Source organism: Haliotis rufescens, unplaced genomic scaffold (genome assembly GCF_023055435.1).
Source record: "Haliotis rufescens isolate VD_foot unplaced genomic scaffold, xgHalRufe1.0.p SCAF_12, whole genome shotgun sequence".
NCBI lineage: Eukaryota > Metazoa > Mollusca > Gastropoda > Lepetellida > Haliotidae > Haliotis > Haliotis rufescens.
This window is the reverse complement of record NW_025963802.1, coordinates 22,730,955-22,752,726: the sequence shown is the minus strand read 5'-3', so window position 1 is coordinate 22,752,726 and position 21,772 is coordinate 22,730,955. Positions and strand designations below refer to the sequence as shown.

At 40.6% G+C, this 21,772-nt stretch overlaps 1 protein-coding gene across 2 annotated transcripts; it reads left to right on the top strand.

Annotated features, from left to right (window-relative positions):
- Positions 1 to 5,414: 5,414 nt before the first annotated feature.
- Positions 5,415 to 21,191, top strand: LOC124143240 (carbohydrate sulfotransferase 11-like). 2 transcript variants are annotated; one of them, XR_007220119.1, is made up of 4 exons: positions 5,415 to 5,597; positions 12,460 to 12,593; positions 16,350 to 17,804; positions 17,842 to 21,191. XR_007220119.1 is itself a non-coding variant. In XM_046512129.2 (3 exons), the coding sequence occupies exons 2-3, from the start codon at positions 12,476 to 12,478 to the stop codon at positions 17,522 to 17,524; spliced, it is 1,293 nt and encodes a 430-aa protein (XP_046368085.2). In that variant the 5' UTR covers positions 5,415 to 5,597; positions 12,460 to 12,475; the 3' UTR covers positions 17,525 to 21,191. The 2 variants fall into 2 exon arrangements, 1 of the variants encoding a protein (XP_046368085.2); XM_046512129.2 differs by having other exon boundaries at positions 16,350 to 21,191.
- The last annotated feature ends 581 nt before the right edge of the window (positions 21,192 to 21,772 follow it).

Here is a 21,772-nt window from a genome sequence, read left to right as displayed (position 1 = left end):
CAAGAAAATACACAGAGTTCTAAAGTTCGATCAAAGCCCTTGGATGGAGCCCTATATAAGGCTGAACACAGATTTAAGAAAGATAGCTATCAGCGATTTCGAAAAGAATCTATATAAGCTCCTGAATAACTTTGGTAAAACTATAGAGAATCTAAGGAAGCGTGTGGATGTTAAATTAGTCAGATCTAATGAGGAAGAAAGACTCAGGAAACTTATAGCCAGTCCGGCTTTTAACAGAAGCAAGATATTCGATAACGACTTAGCCGCGTTGCATATGCAGAAGAGTAATATAAAATTTAACAGACCGGTGTACGTCGGTATGAGTATTCTCGACTTGTCAAAACACTTAATGTATGACTTTTATTACAACGAACTTAAGAAGCAATACGGCGATAGATGCGAGGTGTTATATACCGTCACAGATTCTTTGTTGATGGAAATACAAACCGAGGATGTGTATAAAGATATGGCAGAAAAAATAGATACGTACGACACGAGCGATTACCCAAAAGATAATCCACTGCACAGCGTAGTAAATAAAAAGGTGTTAGGTAAGATGAAGGATGAATGTGCTGGGACCCCTATAGCGGAGTATGTCGGATTAAGACCTAAGATGTATTCTATAAAGAAGTCCGATAATGGGGAGATAAGAAAAGCTAAGGGCGTTAAGAAGTATGTTGTAAAAAGGCATATCAAACACGAACAGTATAAAGAATCATTATTCAACGGTAGAACGTTCAAACATGAGATGAACTCTTTAAGAAGTTACAATCATAGGATATATGGATTAAGAATGAACAAGATATCATTATCCCCCTTAGATACAAAGACATGGATTGATAATGATGGTGTAACTACCTATGCTTATGGTTATGGTGGTAATACTGTACCGTTGGGAACTATGAACAACTCTTCTCGTACAAATGCCCTACCCAGTCCATCTTGAAGATAATAAAGAATAGGCTCTCCTTCTTTCATAACCAATCGACTAATGTTACATGTCTTAAGGGACCATATGGGATCGGTTGCGCGATGTAGGCCTCCTTCGAGTTCACTGGGCTGGTATAAATATCTTACCCTTAATCTATCCGGAAGTTTTCATTCTTTGCCTCTCCTCGGTGCTGAAGATTCGGAAGTCACGGATTTCATTTTAATAGCATCGGATGGTTTCTTCCCTATTAATCTCGTTACTTCATTATTCAGCGCTGATACAACGGCTGATAATCGTGTCACCCATTCGGTTGATCTCAATCATTCCGATTTCATTTCGATCCCATACTGATAGCCAAACAAACGTTCTGCTAATGTCCTGTTAAATCTTTCGACGATAGCTTGACTGCGGTGGGCCTCTCTTTCACCACGTCTGATTTTGACATCGTGCTTTGTTAACAGATTAGTTATTGATCCCGTAAACTCGCGACCAGGATCTACTGGAAATAGCTTAGGCCATTTTAGTGGTCCGCGTTTATATATGTGACTCAGTGCATTAGCTACTTCTGTTGAATCTTTTGAGGTTAATGGCTCAGCCTCTTTGTAACGACTAGCCACATCCTCTACTGTTAAAGCATATTTATACGTTTTGCGTTTTTACCTTATCGTGGGGAAGAAACAAGAGGTCAGCCTGATGAACTTCATTCGTTGTAAAAATATCAAACTTCTTCCTCGGTATATAACGCGGTGCCGGTAAATATATTTGCCACATCGCTTGTTTCTTTAACCAATCCTTGGCCACATCTTTAGATACTTTAGCCGCGGTGGCTAATTTTTTTATTGCTCCTACACCTTTCCAATATCCTCGTGGGCTATAGTAAATTCTATTCATTATTAATTAATATTGATGTTTCTTTTAATACGACTTATGACTATCGTTGAATCGCATAATCATTTTGGCATAAAAAATGCCCCCTGTAGTAGCAGTATAGGTATATGAATCTGGCTCCAGTGGAAGTGGTCCAGAACCCCCATTACCTATACTATTGCCGTTGACATGTCCCGTGCTGAGACAGTGGGTATCACGACCGGCCCGCTCCGCACGAGCCGTTGACATGTCCTGTGCTGAGACAGTGGGTATCGCAACCGGCACGCTCCGCACGAGCCGTTGACATGTCCAGCGTGAGCAGAGGTAGAAATCGGAGTGGGGCCAAACTTGCCGATCGTCTCCATTTTGTAACTCAAAAAGTAACCCTATCTTACTTTTGTGGTTTCATTTCTATGAATGTTTTGACGAAAAATATGACGCATTTTACATGTTTATTAACTCAAATGTTGATTGTATGATAAGTCAAAGGCCCAAATATACACCTCGTCATATATATCGCACCACACATTTTAAAGTAAAAGTAGAAAATATAATTATTTCATAATATTTTATATACTACACCATCTGTGAACATAATATCACAAACACATCCTGTTCCGAGCTGCACGTGCATGCTTGCGTTGAGCATGCTTGTACCGGGGGTCGGTTTGCTAAAAATGCAGTATGCACATAGCCTCTTTTGGCGTATGTTATGTTGGCAGACACAGTTAAAATTTGGATTTAGGCATAAATTAAGCTTTATTTTGACCAACCAGTGAAATGCCCAACCGTCCAGTGCCTCTGAACCAAAGATGGCAAATTATTGGTATGCACCAGACTGGTATGTCATGTCGTGCTATTGGAGCACAACTGAACATTAATCACACTCTCTTCAGCAGGCTAATACGTAAGCATACTGCATCCGTGAAGTGAAGGATGCACCGAGGACTGGACGTCCCAGAAAAACCAATGACAGGGAAGATCGTGCTCTCGTACGCCAAGACAGACGAAGCCCAAAGTCTACTTGTACACAGCTGCGACATGGATGGCATCCATACAACAGAGTGTCCATCAGCACCACCAGACGACGCCCAAATTCTGCAGGATTGAGAGCAAGACGACTAATCAGACGTCCACTACTCACAAATCAGCACCGCCATGCCCGCTTGGCCTGGTGCCAAGCACGTGCTCGCTGGAACCTGAGGACATGGAGAAGGATCCACTGGTCCGATGAAAGCAGATTTTTGCTTTTGAGTTTGGAGGCAGACAGGCACAGCATATGATCTGAGGAACAATCAAGCTGATGTTCCATATGGGGGTGGATCCGTCATGTTTTGGGGGTGTTGTTCCTATGATTGTAAACTTGACCTCATCACTGTTCCCGGAACACTGAATGGACAGAGGTACTAGAACTTGATCCTGGACGGTGCTGTTGTGCCTCATTTCGATAACCATGCTCTCGCCACACGTCCAGTCTTCGTGGACAATAATGCCGGACCACATCGTGCTCGAGCTGTTGTTCAGCATCTCCAACACAACGCCACTGAGACACTACCCACTATTTTGGGACGTAGGGTGAGAGCAAGGGATGCTCCAGTTCAGAACCTTCAGGAATTGACCCATGCATTGCATGATGAGTGGCAGCAGATCCCCCAACAGAGATTCAGACGTCTGGTGACCAGCATGAGACGGCGTGTAGAACATGTTATCGAAGTGCGAGACGATTACACCAGATACTGACTTAGCCAGTCATTGTGGACCTTACTAGTGTGTTCGACATTAATGAAATGTGAACTGTGTTGTGTGTCTGTTGTAACGACTTCGGCATCCATACTTATTTCACCTTATTTCACGGTGATTTTAGTGAACTTTAGTTTGCTACAATTAAACCCTCAATTAGTGCTCAAATTCGGTCTTGTGTTGTCAATTTTCTGACTGAACGCTCACATGAGGCCATATAAACAGTTTAATGTGTTTTTCTAAGCATCATTTTTATGAGGTTGAAGATCAAGTTGTACTTAGTGAAAAAAAGTGGGTGGTGCTATATTTATGACGAGGTGTATACATGAGAGGATACAACGCAGTACGGGATAATTTTACAAGTAGAATCTCATGTTTCATTTCATTACATTTCTGAGCTTGAAGGCATATTTGAAATATAACATATCAAATTTTAAATCTGGATAATTTGAGGTTTCCATAAAGCAAATAAATTGTTGGACTGACGGTCTAATTACATATTTATTTGGTATGTATTGCTTTCGAATATCTTTTGAGGATGGACATATAAAGGTGAAATGATACAGATCATCGAAATTGTTTAGATTACAATTTGTACAAGATTTTGGAATTTTAGTGGTGTCTCCTGGTATCAATAGTAGACCTTGTACATCCAACTCGCCCACAAACAAACTCGGTAGCAAATGCACACAAGATCAAATCTTTAAATATTTCTCTGCTTCTAGGCTTATCTTAAAAAGTGTATAATATTCATGTCTAGAACTAGATGATAATATATTGGTCCATTCTTGGCTGTACTTATCTTTCAAACGGGCTTGAAAAAGGTTGAGAAAGCTAGCAAAACATCGAACTTCATGGTAGACCCAAGAATACCCAAGACCTGAACTAAACAGAATAAGTCTAACATTACTTGCCCTGTTCTACCAACCTACTGAATCAAGATTAAATAACATTTCTTATGCCTTACCCGGAGTCTATTAGATGGCATATGAAGTAGTTTTAGCAAGTATTAAATGCATTTCACCGAACTGTTTATAAACAATGGGGACCGTCCATATTCACATAAGCCATTACATTGGGAGTGTTAATTCCTGTACAGAGATTATATTTACAAGATAGATATTGGACCCTTTCTACTACCTCTAATCTTTGATGTCCCCATGAAGGATGGGTTTGATTTTTGAATCAAATATTTTGAAAAAATGTTCCGAGTGGGAATTTTCCATATGTCCAAATCACATAAAACATTTATTAGAGACATTTTCCCATTTAACCCCAGATGTGACACTGCTCTTGTTAAATCTAAAGAATGTTTTACATGTTAATAGAAGATTTGGTTACTTATTATCACTCAACAATTGAGTCATCTAAGTAAACACCACGACAAGTATAGATTCGTTTATAGCTGACGTTTGTTCATTACCAGTGTGTTATGTGTCGGTAACTGTAGCTGCGCCGGTCAATATACCAAGTGTGTGGCAGCCTGTAGTGCTTATATCAGGATAGACATATACGCCACGTGATGAAGATATATCTTTTGGCTGTGCATTCTAAAATACGCACTGTCCCATGCCATTGCGCTTGCCATTAATAAAATCATCCGAGTAACGTTAACTCATGATATGTTCTTCTGTGAAAGTATTTGTTGTCATTGGGAAAGTAATGACATACGTTTCAGGTATATCACTTTACTACATAAAACGTGAATATCTCCGGCATCCCGTCTGTTGGCTTTACCGAGTTGTTTCTAAGCGTGTTCCACAGAATATAGACGGCAAAATCCCTTCACGGCCTGCCCAGGCTTCCAGCTGTGACGGTATCGGATATTCAAATTGATGTCTGAACTCAGAATCAATTGATGATTTCTATACACCACACAACACGAAGGACATTTACAAATGAACCTAATGCTAACTGGGAATATGTCATCTGCTCAGTATATATTCAAGACAGCTGGTATCACGACCATCACGCCCCGAACGACTCGTGCACATGTGCAGTGCTGATCAGAGGTAGACATCAGAATCTGGCCGTACTTGCCGACTTGGTGCAAGAACGCGTAAGTAGTGCGTCTATATCACTATACAGGTGTTGTTGTACTTAAACTATATCGCGGATCCTGTGAATAATCGAGTCTGGGCGGCAAGAGAAACACATGACTGATATTGTGAGCAATGCCCCACGTCATTGGGGTACGATGATAGACAAACTACCACGTCACAGAGCCTAACCACCAGATCACATTCGCCTTTTTCAACCAGGGAAAGAGTGCTTGAGATCTACTCTAACCCTCTTTCGTAGTTGACAGTGTCCTATACTTGCAATGTCTGGGGGACAATGTACAACACGAACCATTGTCCACGGAACGTGCACCCTACTGGTTCACAATGACCTCAGGGAGTGAGATGTAGTGATCACTGTCCACGGAACGTGCATCCTATTGGTTCACAATGACCTCTGGCAGTGATATGTAGTGATCACTGTCCACGGAACGTGCACCCTACTGGTTCACAATGACCTCTGGCAGTGATTTGTAGTGATCATTGTCCACGAACGTGCATCCTATTGGTTCACAATGACCTCTGGCAGTGATTTGTAGTGATCATTGTCCACGAACGTGCATCCTATTGGTTCACAATGACCTCTGGCAGTGATATGTAGTGATCACTGTCCACGGAACGTGCACCCTACTGGTTCACAATGACCTCAGGGAGTGATATGTAGTGATCACTGTCCACGGAACGTGCACCCTACTGGTTCATAATGACCCCAGGGAGTGATATGTAGTGATCATTGTCCACGGAACGTGCATCCTACTGGTTCACAATGACCCCAGGGAGTGATATAGAGTGATCACTGTCCACGGAACGTGAATCCTACTGGTTCACAATGACCTCTGGCAGTGATATTTAGTGATCATTGTCCGCGGAACATGTATCCTACTGGTTCACAATGACCTCAGGGAGTGAAATGGAGTGATCATTGTCCACGGAACGTGCACCCTACTGGTTCACAATGACCCCAGGGAGTGAAATGGAGTGATCATTGTCCACGGAACGTGCACCCTACTGGTTCATAATGACCTCTGGCCGTGATATTGAGTGATCACTGTCCACGGAACGTGCACCCTACTGGTTCACAATGACCTCTGGCAGTGATATGTAGTGATCACTGTCCACGGAACGTGCACCCTACTGGTTCACAATGACCTCAGGGAGTGATATGTAGTGATCATTGTCCACGGAACGTGCATCCTACTGGTTCACAATGACCCCAGGGAGTGAAATGGAGTGATCATTGTCCACGGAACGTGCACCCTACTGGTTCACAATGACCTCAGGGAGTGATATGTAGTGATCACTGTCCACGGAACGTGCACCCTACTGGTTCAAAATGACGTCAGGGAGTGATATGTAGTGATCACTGTCCACGGAACGTGAATCCTACTGGTTCACAATGACCTCTGGCAGTGATATAGAGTGATCACTGTCCACGGAACGTGAATCCTACTGGTTCACAATGACCTCTGGCAGTGATATGGAGTGATCATTGTCCACGGAACGTGAATCCTACTGGTTCACAATGACCTCTGGCAGTGATATGGAGTGATCACTGTCCACGGAACGTGCATCCTATTGGTTCACAATGACCTCTGGCAGTGATATGGAGTGATCACTGTCCACGGAACGTGCACCCTACTGGTTCACAATGACCTCTGGCAGTGATTTGTAGTGATCATTGTCCACGAACGTGCATCCTATTGGTTCACAATGACCTCTGGCAGTGATATGTAGTGATCACTGTCCACGGAACGTGCACCCTACTGGTTCACAATGACCTCAGGGAGTGATATGTAGTGATCACTGTCCACGGAACGTGCACCCTACTGGTTCATAATGACCCCAGGGAGTGATATGTAGTGATCATTGTCCACGGAACGTGCATCCTACTGGTTCACAATGACCCCAGGGAGTGATATAGAGTGATCACTGTCCACGGAACGTGAATCCTACTGGTTCACAATGACCTCTGGCAGTGATATTTAGTGATCATTGTCCACGGAACATGTATCCTACTGGTTCACAATGACCTCAGGGAGTGAAATGGAGTGATCATTGTCCACGGAACGTGCACCCTACTGGTTCACAATGACCCCAGGGAGTGAAATGGAGTGATCATTGTCCACGGAACGTGCACCCTACTGGTTCATAATGACCTCTGGCCGTGATATTGAGTGATCACTGTCCACGGAACGTGCACCCTACTGGTTCACAATGACCTCTGGCAGTGATATGTAGTGATCACTGTCCACGGAACGTGCACCCTACTGGTTCACAATGACCTCAGGGAGTGATATGTAGTGATCATTGTCCACGGAACGTGCATCCTACTGGTTCACAATGACCCCAGGGAGTGAAATGGAGTGATCATTGTCCACGGAACGTGCACCCTACTGGTTCACAATGACCTCAGGGAGTGATATGTAGTGATCACTGTCCACGGAACGTGCACCCTACTGGTTCAAAATGACCCCAGGGAGTGATATGTAGTGATCACTGTCCACGGAACGTGAATCCTACTGGTTCACAATGACCTCTGGCAGTGATATAGAGTGATCACTGTCCACGGAACGTGAATCCTACTGGTTCACAATGACCTCTGGCAGTGATATGGAGTGATCATTGTCCACGGAACGTGAATCCTACTGGTTCACCATGACCTCTGGCAGTGATATGTAGTGATCACTGTCCACGGAACGTGCACCCTACTGGTTCACAATGACCTCATGGAGTGATATGTAGTGATCACTGTCCACGGAACATGCACCCTACTGGTTCACAATGACCTCAGGGAGTGATATGTAGTGATCACTGTCCACGGAACGTGTATCCTACTGGTTCACAATGACCTCTGGCAGTGATATGGAGTGATCATTGTCCACGGAACGTGAATCCTACTGGTTCACAATGACCTCTGGCAGTGATATGGAGTGATCATTGTCTACGGAACGTGAATCCTACTGGTTCACAATGACCTCTGGCAGTGATATGTAGTGATCATTGTCCACGGAACGTGTATCCTACTGGTTCACAATGACGTCAGGGAGTGATATGTATTGATCTCTGTCCACGGAACGTGCACCCTACTGGTTCACAATGACCTCTGGCAGTGATATGTAGTGATCACTGTCCACGGAACGTGCACCCTACTGGTTCACAATGACCTCTTGCAGTGATATGTAGTGATCATTGTCCACGGAACGTGCACCCTACTGATTCACAATGACCTCTGGCAGTGATTTGTAGTGATCATTGTCCACGGAACGTGCATCCTACTGGTTCACAATGACCCCAGGGAGTGATATGTAGTGATCACTGTCCACGGAACGTGCACCCTACTGGTTCACAATGACCTCAGGGAGTGATATGTAGTGATCACTGTCCACGGAACATGTATCCTACTGGTTCACAATGACCTCTGGCAGTGATATGGAGTGATCACTGTCCACGGAACGTGAATCCTACTGGTTCACAATGACCTCTGACAGTGATATGGAGTGATCACTGTCCACGGAACGTGAATCCTACTGGTTCACAATGACCTCTGGCAGTGATATGGAGTGATCATTGTCTACGGAACGTGAATCCTACTGGTTCACAATGACCTCTGGCAGTGATATGGAGTGATCACTGTCCACGGAACGTGAAAGCTACTGGTTCACAATGTCCCGTGGTAGTGATGTGTGGTGTTCATTGTCAGTGCGAAATATACGTATACAGATGTTCAATGCATGCATACTGTAGGCAAAATATATGTATACAAAGGACTCAATACAAGTATTCTGTTGGTTAAATATATGTATACAGATGATTCAATGCATTCATATCGTGAGGTTTTATACAGTTTTTATACATGTATATGTGTATGTATACAGTGAAATCATAATTTCACTTTCGTCTTTTATCTTTTTCCCTCTCTCTCACTCTCTCCCACCGCCACCCCTCTCCCTCTACCTGTACAGAGGAATCAATGCATGCACCAGATGGGTTCAATAAATGTATAATGTTTAATGTGTATATATCTTGGGTTTCTATGTACAATTATATCGTTCCTCAGTAACTGGCCGTGAACCAATACATGTCTATTATTATGAAACTGCAAATTCAATATATCACACTTCGAACATCCAGGAAAGTGCTTTCAGTCTCGTACACAAGAATGCAAAAAGATGAAATGTTGGGTTTTTTTCAACAAAGGATAACTCATAACTCTGTTTGATCTTATATATCATAATTCCATTTATACCTGATGTGAATATTGCTCACTGTAATATATGTAGTCAAACTAAAGTTTTATTCATTTCGTTTGCAATAATGAATAGTTCTGCTTTTGATATGTGTCAGATGTCGGGTCAGTGGGATGCGAATTCATGCGCTCCGTGACCGGAAACCATCTTCATGGAGACGATTACGTACTGTCTGAGTATCAGGTTAACGCTACTGGTGTTCCGCAGGCCATTTGTGATTGTGGTGGTAGACACGGAATGATGACGTCTTGGTGCGATCAGGGGAAACCTGTCTTCCCGCTGGGTGGTGGAACGCTGTCGGCCACCCGATGTGAATGGACAGCTGGTCCTAACTGGTATCGATTCCATTCTCAGACGCTGAGGGGGCATACGTGTATTCAGTTGTTGCAATCTTCAGTAGCAAATGTTGTTGTGTTCTCTGATAATGGTACACGGTGCTGTCACGATACATCCAAACACAGATTTTTAAGCACATCGAGCACATCAAGCACATCGTATTCATGGCTGCATGCCTATGTCCATTCATCGTGAAATTGAAGTCCTTTAGGGCTTACCCAAACATATGTAACGGGAATCTTTATTTGTTGAATGATACCTTGCTGTCATCAAAACTTGATCCTTAGCAAACTTTGAGTAGTATAGTAATTACTTCCACTACCAGACTATCACATGTATTGGTGCTGTAGTCATGTTGAGCATGTCCAGGTACAAAGGTATATGTCACTACCTGCACGTGGTTTTCGACATTGAACTAGGTGTTCCTGCAATTAACGGAAACAAGCTACTGCTCAATATAAACCTAGCAGACACGTAACAGCTGCTGGCTGGGAGACGGGATCCAGTGTTAGCGGCTACTTCAAGGAAATAATTAATTGAACCTGTCACACTAAATCGTGCACCTTACTGAGTCAAGTAGTTATCATGACATATATATATAAATATATATTGAATGAAGTTACTCTTTAAAATGTTCTATATATCCGACAAGGGAATCTGACATTGTATGTAAGACCTGCACAGGGGTTAGCGTTATCCATGTCAAACTGAAAGTTGATAGAAAGCAACTACCATTTTCTCGCTGGACAGTAACAATTGTGATTTCACCCGATCACATGAACTATGATTTAGACAAGCGTTTAGCCCTTTTAATTAATATTTTGAACTAAACCTAACTTCTGTCCAGAATCGTTATAGTGTTTATACACGATACTTAACAAAAAGTTCAATATTTTTATCTTAAAGTTTACTTTTGATGTCATGTGGCTCAACTGAGACGAATCGACAACGTGGTGCTTTTCAGGGTGAAAACGACATTTTAAATTCATATTAGTGTAATTCTGCTTCGTTATGTTTTTTTTCATGATTTGTATCAATATAACATCTTCGTTTGGTGTATATATTCTGAGATATTTAACAAAACAAAAACTGTAGGCGTGAACAAATGTTCTGCCAAGGTTGTTGGAATAATACTGTCTGGTTAGTTGGTACAGAAATCTTACGTTCATTTGAACAGCGGAGACATTAATGAAAACTGTTCTTGTTAAAGGACGTTTTCTTACTCTGTTGTATAAATCTGTTTACAATCTGTTGTATAAATCTGTTTACAATATGTTGTATAAATCTGTTGTGATAGTTGAATTTCTTTGAAGCATTAGAGATTTCAATGTCTGGATCTTTGGATTTTGTTTGGAAGTCATATTCATCTCACATATAGTTCCTGTCATCAAGTTTTAGTTTATTCTTTTGGAGAAGATATTTCTGCCTTAAGTCGTAAAGAACGTGTATTGGACATTGGTGTACAAGTTTTACCGCTATTGAAAATATCATTAGGCATATACAGTCTCCAAGTAGTTTCGTCTGTACTCAAACTTTGAGACTCTTAAAGTAAGATATATTTTGGGCTTTTTTTAGATGTCTAAAGTGATAAATTCAGTTATTTTTGGTGACGGAAATACCAATGAAACATTATTTTAGCTTATGTAGAAAGTAGACAGTGTCACAACTATTACTGTCAAACGTGTAAATGGTAGTTGCTACCAACTTCATTTCCCTTGTGACCAAGATGCAGTATCCCCATGTCTGAAGCAAAGGTATGTGGGTGGCACAATTACACATACCTCACCGTTTGATTTTACCAGAACTCTCAGACACCACAAAGAAGAATACTTTTAAAAATATGACCGTGCTCCCGCTTTGCAAATGATACCCATGAAGATCTTATGAAATACTGTGTCAGTATTGAAGAGTTTGTAGGCTAGATTTACTAAATAGCGTGATTTCGTAATTGAAACAATCGTCAAAAACACGATTTCCCAGTTTATCACATTGTGTGATGTAGACGACGAATATAATTTCTTATCTGTTTGCCCATTGTATGTTTACATGAACAATAATTTTCATATCCATAAATCCTATGGCAGTAGTGTATATTTTTGTGTGTGTCCGAACTTGCTGAAACCTGTGCTGTCTCGATATTGTGTCTCACAGTATCTCTGTCACATGGAACTCTGAACATATAATTATGTGGTACATAGTCCAATCGGCCAAATAAAAAGGACCGAGTAAAGATTTTCAATACATGTTCAGCTGTGCCTGATGATCACGTATGTTGCAGCCCCAGGGTATACGGAATGGTGAGGATCTTGCCCGTGAGGAGGATGTTCAGGTTATGTCGTCTACATCAATGCACCCTTCTGATGGGAGCGCTTCTAGTCGCCCTAGTTGTCACTAACATTCGTATATCTAAAGGTATGTGGCTAACGTTAATATACATTTATTGTAATTGTTTCAGTGGATCTGGTATTGCACCATTAACATCATCGTATAGACTTCTCACACCAGCGTTTGTTAGACAAATTTGTTAGGTCAATTTGAGGCAATCTCAACTACTACAATGACGATTAAAAAGAAAGTATACATTGTTAGTTTGCGAGTGTGCTGTAAAACCTTGGCCAAAGGAAAATGAATCAGGTTGAAAATGATAACCAAACAATTACATACTGTAGTAAATTGTTAAGAATGTCGGATAACCCTCATCCTAGGCAATGCCATACACTAATGCGATTATACTGTGGGCAGATGTACCTTTACATGTGTGAATAGTATCACATAGTTACTGATTTGGATTTGTTTAGCTTCACCTGGATAATAGTGATTTCTCTCATTTCATGTCAATGTTCCAAACAAAGGCTACAGGATTGTGGCAAGCACACTATTCATGCAAAACTTCACGGGTCATCATGTTTTGTACATTATGAACACAATAAGCTCCTTATTATGTGTAGAATACTACGTAGTAAATAGCAAGGTAGAAACCAGAACGTATTTACTTAGACTGCATTAAGGTGTAATAGCAGAAGTAAACAAGTTGACACTGTAAATCGAATGGAGGACCGTCATCTGCGCACGTTACATCTGCGCAATTACTTCCTGACGGCGACGTAAAGTGCGCATATAGACACAATGTGTCAGGACGATTAGCTGTACTGCAGGCTGTCGGGCCTTCCTGTACCCCTCAACATCCACACATTGGAGGAGTGGGACAGCTGTCATTATGAGGCTTACGTCATTGATAAGGCGAGGACGTCACACAAGATTACGGCTTTTACCATAAGTGTTTTTGTGTGAAAAGTGTCAGTCCATCCTGAGTGCTACGAAATTGTCCATTAGCTTGTTGTATCACTTATGACTGAACTTCAACAAAATACATTTCAAATGATATTTTCTTTTTATAAGCAGTCCAATTCGACGTTTTACTTTCTTCTGATCAGTAGTTTAGGATATTAAAATTGGATCTCCAATGATGCAGAGTGCTCTTTATTCGCATCTTTAAAACTTCTTTTATGCAGAATATCCAATTGTTTCAATATGTCGCCAAAGTTCACCTAAACTCTGCCTCATTAGTCTGTTTAATATTTCCAGCAAACATTCGGCGTGTCCCCTCTAATTATAAGCCCCCTCAGGCGCTATATAGAAATGTCCATTAACACCTCCTTACGTCGCCGGATCTGACGTATGTGTATGTATTTGGACCACCGACCTTGCACCCCGTTATGTAATACATGCATCACTATCTGCGAAACCTAAATGACATGGTCAAACAGGGAGACCGGCCAGATCACCGACAGGAGCGGACAGATTGTGTTCGGCTATTAGTGGCGACAGCTACTGCGTCGATGAAGAAGAAGAATCGCAGTCCGAATTCCTGCCTGTATGAAAGTGACGCGTAGGGCGTAGGACATGAAGAGTAAGAGCCTAGCCGATTTCAAAAACTTAATCTGATAAGGATGTACCTCTGATAACAACACATAGATTGCAATACATACTCATTATAGAAAAACATGACAAAATTTTAAGACAACGAAACAATAATGACTTGATTACATAACATACCTTATAGGAACAAGAATGTCCGTGAAAATACGTATAAGCACAATACACGTTGAGAGTTGGAACGAAAGTTCAAATATATTGTCACAAACGCACATATATCGGTTGGCACTTGCTAAAGAATCTTGACGTTGGTTGACTTGATCTTTAGTGTTGGTAGCATGGCTGAACGTTGGCGTATTCACACGATTGCATGGATATTGTCTGGATGTCGTTGTTGCTGACGTTCGGGTAGGCTGGGTTGCTGACGATCGGGTAGGCTGGGTTGCTGACGATCGGGTTGGCTGGGCTGCTGTCTGTTGCTGACTATCGGGTTGGCTGGGGTGCTGTCTGTCGTCTTCTTCGTTTTCCCGTCAAGATGGCGGCTGGCTTGACGCTGCTTTTGTCTCCCATCACCTCTGAACTACAATTTGCTTTGCTGAGAGTTAGGGTAGGGGAATCGTGCCTGAGTCACAGCAAACTCACGCTTCCCGGATAATTCTCCATCATCTGTCCAAGGGCGTAAGTTTCGGCCCTCGGATGGTAGCTCAGGGTGATGACGGAGGACAAAACTCAGGGGTGAAGTTTAGACGACAGCAGCCATATGTATTGTTGATGGTTGAAACGAGTCGAAAAGGGACATGTTGATAATAACGTGACAGAACGCACACCGGGACCGAGTGGCCAATGTTCCCGGGTGGGAGAACCGTTCTGTCACTTACACGAGTCGATCTTCTGGCTGTCTCCAGGCTGTCTCCCTGACTGACCATGTCAGTCGGGTTTTGTAGAGCGAGGTATTACGTAACGTGTGGCAAGGTCATTGTCCCACGCGTATGTATATACCTAAGATACGGCGACGTAAGGAGGTGTTAATTGAAATTTATAGATAGCGCTGGAGGGTCCTGGCCGGAGGGGCTTATGATAAGAGGGAATATGCCCAATGTTTGCTGAATATATTAAACAGGCAAAGGGCATAGAATTTCGGTGCACTTGGAAACATATTGAACAAGTTAGGTATTTATATAAATTAAATGTTAAATGAAAGTATTGAAATGGTTTGCACAATTTTAAATTAAAGTATTGAAATAGTTTGCACTATAACACTACTATAAACCTGGCTGATGTCGTCTTAAACTTAAAACGTCTTAAACCCCGTATTTTGTCTCCCACTCCATCATCCGACTGAGCTACTCACCGAGGGCAAACACGTTCTCTCGGATAGCACCTTCTGACCTGACGTTAGGGGTGAGCGGGAGGTGTGCAATGCCAGTTTCCGAGGGCCCTTGCATTTGCTGCGTAGTCCCCCAGCAAGACCCAAGCTCTTTCAAGTTAATTATTCTATCAGCTAAAATTGGCGCGTTTGATGATCTAACTTGTGATATTACAGAAGTAATGACACGTGAAACAACCCGAGAAGGCATCAACAGGTAGTATGTTGGTCATAACTGAATGTATTTGAGACTATTAGAGTTTGATGATAATCGGTACTAGCTTCTTGTGCGAAGGACTAACTTTTCAAATGCAAATAAGTGGGAATGATGTCACGAAGTTGACTTCAGAATCGCCATGACTTTTGGCATTTGGCGGTTTGTTAATACGGTTCATTAAGTACAGCTGAACACAGGACACGGCTTTATGGAGAATATTTGTCTTTTCTAGTCATATAACATGTTCATCTTATCGAGTTACCTGCAAGTTGATATGTTTATGAATGAGGCATACTGGAATAAAAATATAAACTTTGCAGGTCACGAAATGAGAAAAGCGTTTTGTTTGACAAGGAAAAGAAAAAATTCTGTTTATTACGTATTTTCCTGCATGATTTTCACGATCTTACTCTCTGAACCATGGTGTGATGGTAGACTGAAAGCAGTTCGGGCCAAATGTGTTATTTTAAGTATTTTAATTATATCATCGTATATGATACACCAGCAGGAGCAGGAGAAAATGTATGAGTGATACAAAAGTGCTCGGGGCTTATTCCGCTTCCGCGCCGTGATTAACTGAAATGCTTTTGAAAACAGAAATATAACACAAGGAACTCATTCACTGTTTTACATTGTTTACTAATCGCTGCTCTGCTTCCCTTTTAATATTTAGTGTAATAAATGCTTGTTTCTATCTGGGTGCCTACAGTCATGGATGCAAGTGGTGGCAACGTCAAGTCAATGACTTGGGCTTCACATGACCAAACCACACGACATCAAGATGTACGCCAGGGACCACATGACCCGACTATAGAGGCGATACAGCAGCGAGTGAGACACGTACAGAACAGATGCAGAGGGATGCAGGGGCACCAGGGGGTGCTGCGGAGGGTGTATGTCAGTGAAGGAACGAAACTGGCTTACTGCCCCGTAGCTAAAATTGGCACGACCTTCTGGAAGAGAGTGTTCCTGTTCTTGAACAATGACACAGGTCTATACCACGTTCCCAGTCCTTTTCAAATACCACGATCATTTGTTCACTATGGCAATACAACAAACACAAAGGTATTGAAGAGGGGGCACATGAGCGGAGCCATACTCAACAAGTACACTCGCATTATGTTTTCAAGGAACCCATACGCACGACTTTGGTCAGCATATCTGGATAAATTGTATCTTCCAGATTTCTGGAAGAAGCATTCAGGTAAAATAATTAAAACACGAACAAATATTACCGAGGAAGCTTCAAAATGCCATAATGATGTCAGCTTTCGGGAGTTTCTGGAATACGTTGTTTCGGGTTCCAAAATACGTAAAAATGAGCACTGGCAACCAATTAAGTACAGATGCGATCCCTGTCAGTTCAGGCCAAACATTATCGGGAAAATGGAGACATTTAGTGATGACGCGAGGTACACTTTAGAGGGAAATGGTCGCGGGTGGATGTTGAAGTCGTTTGACTACGACGCGTATGTACGGGAAGAACTCACTACCCTTATCGACTATAACTTTGATGTGAGACTGGGAACATTTCTTTACACGTGTATAAATAAGACGGAACTCATTAGAAGGCTATGGACTGTTTTCCAGTGGAATGGATTCCTTTCGAACAACACTGACGCTACTTCTGTTGTTAAAAAGCTGACGAAAATGCCCAATATCAACAGGACTGTGTTCAGAAAGTTTGTATTAGACACATATTTCTCGGCATCTAAGATGGAGAGAAAAAAGTGGAAAAATCAAAGACAAGAAGCACTGATAGCGGCATACAAATGCATTCCCATTTCCTTGTTGAAATCTGTCATGGAACTGTTTAAAGATGATTTTGAAGACTTTGGATATAGTAACATACCTCCTGGATTTGAGTACGTTGCTCAGCAGTAGAATGTAGGGATCTCCCCGTGATCTGCCAACACAATCTATGGATTTCCTAGAGACGTGGTCTTTCCCGGTCCAGTTCTCAGGCATGTAAACATGTGTTTGGCAGCCGTTACATGTGGAAAATGTATTCCTTGATCCCTATAACTTGAGATTACCATGAGGTAAACTGTAATACTTGTTCCTTGATTTTGGCTTGCTAATGGCGACAGCTCGGACATCATAGGGCAAGTTGAATTGTGACGACTGTTTCACGTTGAGTCAGTGGCTGTAATGTTCACACCAGGTAGATTGATCATGTCTGGGTATAATGTTCACACCAGGTAGATTGATCATGTCTGGGTATAATGTTCACACCAGGTAGATTGATCATGTCTGGGTATAATGTTCACAACAGGTAGATTGATCATGCCTGGGTATAATGTTCACAACAGGTAGATTGATCATGTCTGGGTATAATGTTCACACCAGGTAGATTGATCATGCCTGGGTATAATGTTCACAACAGGTAGATTGATCATGCCTGGGTATAATGTTCACAACAGGTAGATTGATCATGCCTGGGTATAATGTTCACACCAGGTAGATTGATCATGCCTGGGTATAATGTTCACAACAGGTAGATTGATCATGCCTGGGTATAATGTTCACAACAGGTAGATTGATCATGCCTGGGTATAATGTTCACACCAGGTAGATTGATCATGCCTGGGTATAATGTTCACAACAGGTAGATTGATCATGCCTGGGTATAATGTTCACACCAGGTAGATTGATCATGTCTGGGTATAATGTTCACACCAGGTAGATTGATCATGTCTGTCAGTTCAAATAAAATCGGTACTAAATTATCTATTTTGTAACAGCATAAACATTTAATGAAATGTTGCTGAAATGTTCATTGAATATTGCAGAAATGGGTTGTGATTTGTATTTAACAATGAAAATAATATTGATCGTTTGGATATTTTATGTCTTGTATTGTATATATGCAGCATACATCATTGCAGGATACAGAAAGTAGTAGGTGTCACCTGAACTGATCAGTAGTATCGATCAATGTTTGGCTTATCTACAATCAATCAATCTTTATTTCAAGTACTGAAAAGGCCATAGGCCTATAGTACATATACACATACAGTAGCAATGAGTGTAATAGGAATTGCATATATCGTAACTAAATATCACATCTATAATGCAGAGGATCTGATGTTTATTGCATGGTATATATACATTGCAAGGTATTTTGTGACTGTTTCATTTTGAGATGACATAAGGATATAAAATTTGTCTATTCTAGGATTCAGATAAAAATATGTATGTATGTATTCTTTTCTGATGTTTGCATACAATGGACAGACTAGCGAAAATGGTATTCATCCTCTATCTCATGGCAAGTACAATATTTACACAATCTGTTTTCCCTTGATATCGCTAAATGTCTACCTTTTTCTATTAGAAGGTCATGAGAACTACATCTGAAACGGAATTTCTTAACATTTATATCCAAAAGATATTTTTCAGTAAGAATGAAAGATTTAAAACAATTGTAATGATTTAACTTATTGTGTAAACAGAGTGAAGAGTACCACTTTTGAAAATACATATCTTTTAGCCTTTGTCTTAAATTATATACGAAACGATCTGGTACTGTTACATGTTGCTCTCTCTAAATGTACTCATACCCGCAAGATTGGAGTATCTTTTTGACACCCGAGGCCCAGTTATTTTTACCTCTGCTATCGTAAAGAATCATTTCTTTGGGAATCTGGTACAATTTTATCCAATATTTTATTACGTTTATGTAACTAAATGTATATATATATATAGGGTATCTCCCAAATTCCCCGTAAACTGTAACATTTGAAGTGTTGGAATTTACTTCTAAAAATCTTTTACACACAAATAGATGTACCTTCTCTATTGTAACAGTTTCCTAGACCCCATACTTCAACACCATAGATTAGAATAGGACTGATCTTTGTGTCGAAAATCTTGAAACAAGTGTCATACCTAATATTTCCAAGGGGTTTTAGGTTTGTGAAATGACAATTAAAATATTTTTGGCTTGCAGTGCGGCTTTATCGCAATGCATTGACCAAGTTAGTCGATTTGTAAAATGTACCCCCAAATATTTGTAACTTCTTACAACCTCAAGTTTTTTACCTTTATATGACCATTTTTTCTCGTTTTGATAATTTCCCTCCATTTTTGAAAACTATAACCTTTGTCTTATCGATATTGACCTTCAATGTCCATTTGTTACAATAGTACTTAAGTTCATTTATTAACTTTTGAAGTCCAGGCAATTTGCTCGAGAACCTAACTATATCATCAGCAAATAGGAGTAGAAAAAGTTTAATGGTGGAGTTGGATGCCTGCGTTACAATTTTCAGATATTTGTATCGAAAGTTCATTTATGAAAAACGAAAACAGAAATGGAATTAGAATACATCCTTGTCTAACCCCAATATTACAATAGAAGGAATCAGTTAAGGTGTTTTTGTTTCGAACACAAACCTCCACACATGATATATGCAACATGGTAATTTAACAATTTTAGTTCTGATACCTTGAGATTTGCAAAGGGACCACACCACGTTTCTGTTAATTGAGACAAACGCTTTAGCAAAATCAACAAATATAGCATACATTTTTCTCCTATTGTGCTAAATATCTCTGTACTAGTGTCTGCAATATAAATACATCATCAATGTATCCACGCCTGAAACCGCCATGAGACTCATCTATCTTAATAAAGGAATCGGTCAAAAATACTAAACGTTTGTGTATAATACTGGTAAAGATCTTACAGAAAACACTCAAAAGAGTTATACCCCTATTGTTGTTGGTGACATTAGTTGATCCCTGTTTGTGCAAAGGAATTACAATCCCCAAAGTCAGCTGTTCTGTTCTGTTATTTAAACAATTCAGGAATCAAGTTATCGTCTATAGATGCTTAATTACTTTTTAAGTTTGCAATGCTTTCTAAAATTTCGTTTCTTGTTATAGGCAAATCAAGAATATCTGAAGTTAAATGACAAAAAGAGTTATCAAATGCATTCGATTCGTCGATATCATAACATCTATCCTCGTTCTCTGTAGAAGTTGAAAATAGATCCTAGAAATAGTTAAACCAATCATCAATTGGAATATTGTTTTCTGCATAACAATTAGTATTTAGTCTTTTAAGAGGGGTCCAAAATTGTTTAGAATCGCGTATACAATGTTCAAGATTTTCCTGCTTCCCTTTCACTTTCTTTTCTCTGCATACACTATTATATTTATTTCTAATATAATTATACTCATATAATGAGTTATTATCCTTTTTTCTCCTAAAACTGTTTAAATATATACATTTTTCTTTTTTAAGTAGCTCATATTCACGGTCAAACCACTGTTGACGAGATGTGTTAAAAGTACACCCTCTTTTCATGTCACTTGCTGCCGTGCACAAGGCCTCTGACATGTATCTAACACTATCGTCTATATTGTGTAACACTTCGTCAACAGCCTTTTCTAATAAAGAGTGGCATTCACTGCTCAACAAGTTGTACATAAATTGGTCAGCTTTATCATTTACCCAAACGAATTGGAAGCCTTCTTTTACCATGAGCTTGCACGAGTTCAGCCTGCACAGAAGTATGTAAGCTAGCCATGACAGGAAGATGAAAGGATTCTACTATGTTGAAATTACAGCATACGTCAAACAACCAAAGTAGTATGCTGTAGGTAATGGTGATTCTGGACCACTTCCACTGGAGCCAGATTTATATACCTATACTGCTACTACAGATGGAATTTTTTATGCAAAAACGATGATGCGATTCAACGATCATCATAAGTCGTATTAAAAGAAACATCAATATTAATTAATAATGAATAATATTTACTATAGCCCACAAGGATATTGGAAAGGTGTAGGAGCAATACAAAAAATTAGCCACTGCGGCTAAGGTATCTAAAGTAAGGCCAAGGATTGGCTAAAGAAACAAGCGATGTGGCAAATATACTTACCGGCACCGCGTTATATACCGAGGAAGAAGTTTGATATTTTACAATGAATGAAGTTCATCAGGCAGACCTCTTGTTTCTTCCCCATGATAAGGTAAGACGCAAAACGTATAAATATGCTTTAACAGTAGTGGATGTGGCTAGTCAATACAAAGAGCCTGAGCCGATAACCTCGAAAGATTCAACAGAAGTAGCTAATGCACTGAGTCGCATATATAAAAGCGGACGACTAAAATGGTC